At 44.1% G+C, this 4,467-nt stretch overlaps 1 protein-coding gene across 1 annotated transcript; it reads left to right on the plus strand.

Annotated features, from left to right (window-relative positions):
* TP53I3 (tumor protein p53 inducible protein 3) lies at positions 1-4,400 on the plus strand. The gene is made up of 5 exons (XM_009074098.1): positions 1-138; positions 775-1,042; positions 2,288-2,500; positions 3,253-3,449; positions 4,194-4,400. The coding sequence occupies exons 1-5, from the start codon at positions 1-3 to the stop codon at positions 4,398-4,400; spliced, it is 1,023 nt and encodes a 340-aa protein (XP_009072346.1).
* The last annotated feature ends 67 nt before the right edge of the window (positions 4,401-4,467 follow it).

Genomic DNA, 4,467 nt, shown 5'->3' on the forward strand with positions numbered 1-4,467 from the left:
ATGTTTGCAGCCTATTTTGATTGCCCAGGAGGCCCAGAAAATCTCTGTATGAAAGGAGTGATAAAACCACATCCAGGAGAAGGAGAAGTTCTTGTGAAGGTCTCTGCCAGTGCTCTGAATAGGGCTGATTTACTCCAGGTATGTGCATGTTAAGCAGATTTATGCACCTGAAAACAGCATTGATTTTTCAAGCCCATAACTGAAGACTTGACAGATCTGAAGAGTTAAAAGAGATTGAACCTGGTGAGTATTTGGATGGGAGAGCTCATAGGGCTGAGAGAAGCCTGTTTATTCAGCAGATAAATGCTTTTATCTGGGTCACTGCAGTGCTGGGTTGGTGTGGAAAGTCAGCTGCCTTTCAACAAAACGTAAAACCAAAGCTCTGGTCTTTCTAGATGTTTAGACCCTTCTCTGAGCATTTGAGATGAACAGGAAATGTTCCACTCAGTTTCAGTGAGGGGAAAACCACATTCAAATCATGAAGTTTGAGCTGCAAGTCATGCTCTGCAACTGGAGACTGTAAAACCTCCCCCAGCAGGGATTGGCCTGGACAAAGGGGACTTGTAACAAATTGAATTGACACACAGAGTTTTAAGAATAAAACATACTTAGGAAACAAGAAGTGTTTCCAGAGGATAGAAGATCCTCAAGTTACTGGAACATTTGCACAGTGCAAAATCAGGATTAAATAAATAGGAATTTAGGTTGGAGACATGAGAATGAAATATTGCAGGTTGTTGCACTCATTGATGTGTGGCTTTTCTTTTATTTTAGAGGAGAGGGAAGTACCCTCCCCCCAAAGGAGCGAGCGATATTTTAGGCTTAGAAGCAGCTGGGACTGTGGCTGAGCTCGGCCCTGGCTGCACGGGCCGCTGGAAGATTGGTGATGCAGTGATGGCTCTGCTCTCTGGAGGAGGCCAGGCACAATTCGTTACGGTACCCGAAGGCTGCCTGATGCCAATTCCCAAAGATATGACTTTTATCCAGGCTGCAGCCATTCCTGAAGCCTGGTTAACAGCATTTCAGCTGCTGCATTTTGTAGGTGAGAGGCGTATTTGCCCATCTATCTCACCAAAACAGCTTGTCTTTTTTTCTCTTATGAAATCCTCTCTTTGTTGCCTCTATCTGAATGCCATTTGCCTTCAAAGAACCTTTTCTCCATCACTTCATTCCCATGGGTCAAAATCTGCTGTGCCAGACACAAATCCTGAAATCCTGACCATATCTCCTCAGCCACAACTTGCCCTGCTGATTGCATATTTACAAGCAAGGATAAGGAAAGATGGTTAGTTTTCTTTCTCAGTTTGAATCACTGAATGGTTTGGGTTGGAAGGGACCTTAAAGATCACCTAGTTCCAATCCCCCTGCCATAGACAGGGACACCTTGCATTAAGCCTAAATCCTGAAATAACTTCCATGTTCTCCAAACAGCAGAAAAGTCATCCTACTTCTAAGGATTTGACTTCACTGCATGCACGCCTGTATCATGAACTTTCTCTCTGATTGCCTGTGGATCTACAGTGGGAAACATCTCCTTGCACCTTGTTTCACAGAAATATTAATTGTAGGTAAAGTCCCCTCGGAGCTGATTTAAAACAGACAGAAGCTCACAGTCTTCATTTTGAAAATATGCTGCCAAGGCACTAACACTAGCACTTGCCAGGGATTTCCTCAGGTCAGAAATGTCTTTCTTCTACCCTCTTCAGCAGTAGCATCTAAAAGCTCCAATAAAGATCAGAAGTTCCAAACACATAACATCCCTGCAGACTTGACTTTGATCAGTGTTGCTTCCTGGGAAGCAGTGGGAGACTACTTGGTGCCTCACCTTCAGTAGCAATCAGTGGAACACAAATTAATGTGTTTAGGGCAACCAGTAGATGGTAAAATGATTGGTAGAACTGGTCTATAATGTTTCCCAGCGCTGCTGGTATTTCTCTATTGCTGAGTACCTGATTTCTCAATATCAGCATCCTCCAAGTGTGTTTTCTACTGGTGGAATGAAAGGGTTGTGATTGCACTCACTAAAGCATCTTGGTCATGGATGCCCAGAACTGGACAGGGCCAAGATAAAGTCACCCCACTGAAGCTGGTAAAATGGAGTCCTGTCAATACACTGCAAGCTCTGTTAGTTGTGGATTTGTTTCTTTTATGAAGGATATGAAGATGTAAACAAAGCCTACTCAAGGGCAGGTCTTTCAGCTTCCTCTTCAGTGTTTTCCATGTTGTTCATGTTTTAATCCAAAGGTGATGCCAAAAGGGTACTTATTTCCCTTACATCCTCCTTCAGGTAAAGTACAGGAGGGCGAGAAAGTGTTGATCCATGCTGGAGCTAGCGGAGTTGGCATGGCAGCCATTCAGCTGGTGAGACTGGCAAAAGCTATTCCCATCGTGACAGCAGGAACTCAAGAGAAACTGAAAGCAACAGCAAATGCTGGAGCAGCTGCAGGATTCAACTACAAGAACGAAGATTTTAGTGAAAAGGTCTTGGAGTTCACCCAAGGTAAGAACCTCTCTGTGGAAGCTGGGGAGGAATGTGCACCTCCCAGTGTGCACATATACTCAGTTTCAGCTGTGACCGTAGTCCATGAAGAAGCAGTGAGCCTGTTAACAAAACCTGACATCCTGTTGAGCCCAGAATGTGCCTTTGCTTAGTTTAATTGTTCTGTTTTCTGCATGGATTCTCTTTGTCTATGTTCATTTGGGGCATAAATATTGTCCCTGTGCTATTGTTGCCTCCACAAGGAACTGTGGGACCACATCCTCACACTTTGTTGTGTTTGAATCATCACAGAATCACAGAATGGTTTGGGTTGGAAGGGACCTTAAAGATCATCGAGTTTCAACCCCCTGCCATGGGCAGGGACACTTCCCACTCAGTTGCTCAAAGCCCCATCCAGCCTGGTCTTGTACACTTCCAGGCATGGGGCAGTCACAGTTTCTCTGGGCATCCTGTGCCAGTGCCTCACCATGTTTGGTTCTTGTGCTGTTAGAAAAATGCGGCTTTTCTAAGCATTTGGGATGGTTTATGCCTGAGTCTGTTTCTGAGTACCTATGATCATTCTTTTTTTTTATCCAGTTCTGTAATTCCTCACAAATCATTATGTCAATTCCTAATTTCAGTAGAAAGATTTAAATAAGAATTGGAGAGTCAGTTCTGCATCTATAAATAACAAGGTTTTATTTTGCCTGAGATTATCCCACATTTAATGCAGCTCAACTACATTGCTGAAATCTCTTCTGTTTCTACCTGAGGTTCTGGAGTAGATATTATTCTAGATTGTGTTGGTAGCTCATACTGGGAGAAGAATCTCAACTGTCTGAGTACTGATGGCCGGTGGATTATTTATGGACTGCTGAGTGGAGGTGAAGTCCATGGGGATTTGCTGGCAAGGCTGCTCTCCAAAAGAGCCAGCATCCACACAAGTCTATTACGGTCACGGGACAAGGAGGCAAGTAGTGGCTACTATGCAGTTTGGTCTTAAAATCAATGATAGTTTTGAGAGCTTTCTTTTAAAAACAGCATTAAACATATTCTTGCCAAAAAAGCCCCACCTTGAACTGTTGCTCCACTATGGAAAATATTGCAAAATTAAGGTATAAAGTTGCTTTTCTCTTTTCATCAAATTTCTCCCTGGATCCAAGGAATGGCAGACAGAACTTAACACACTTCACAAGTACAAAACTAAAAGGTCTGGCCTGAAAAGAAACAAAACTGAAGTGATCAGGCAACTTGATCAATTCTGAGGAGGCAAAAAGAAAAGCCTCTATTAGGTCGTTTCTCAGAGTAAAATCTAAGGCCATTTGGATGCCCAACTACCAAGGAAAAGTCACTTTATGTGGAAAATTCTCAGATATGAAGGTAAAAGACAGCAGTGCAGAGCCCTAGGGTAGCTTCTGTCCATAGTTTGAGACATAATATTCTCACAAACTTTATCGGTTTGAATTGAAACGGTTCTGCATTGAGCTTACACCTCTTGTTCTGGAGAATTTAATTCACTTAAAATGCAGTAAATCTAAAAGTTTTCTTCTTGCTCGTAATTTAGACACATCAGGTGTTTTTATCTCCATCTCAGTGCAGATGTCAGAGTGTCTCCTTGAGGGTCGTGTACAGCTTTGTATGCTGTGCTTAGAGCAAATTCATTCAGTGAAGGGAGTGACTGGGAATAACCTTCAGAATGCTCTTTTTTCCCCAGTACAAGGAGCGTCTGGTGAGAGCCTTCACAGAGGACGTATTGCCCTATTTCTCCGGGGAGACTTCCCAGCGCCTCCGGCCCCTGGTGGACAGCGTTTACCCGCTGCACGCGATCGCGGAGGCGCACAGGGCCATGGAGGACAACAACAACATTGGCAAAATCGTCATCGAAGTCCCCGTGTGCTTCAAGCCGGGGCCCCGGCAGTAGCGGCGCGGGGCGACGCGCGAATAAAGAGGCAAACGGCACAGCTGTGCGGAACTGTGTGTGCTGAACG

Source organism: Acanthisitta chloris, unplaced genomic scaffold, assembly GCF_000695815.1.
Source record: "Acanthisitta chloris isolate BGI_N310 unplaced genomic scaffold, ASM69581v1 scaffold28384, whole genome shotgun sequence".
Classification (NCBI taxonomy): Eukaryota; Metazoa; Chordata; class Aves; order Passeriformes; family Acanthisittidae; genus Acanthisitta; species Acanthisitta chloris.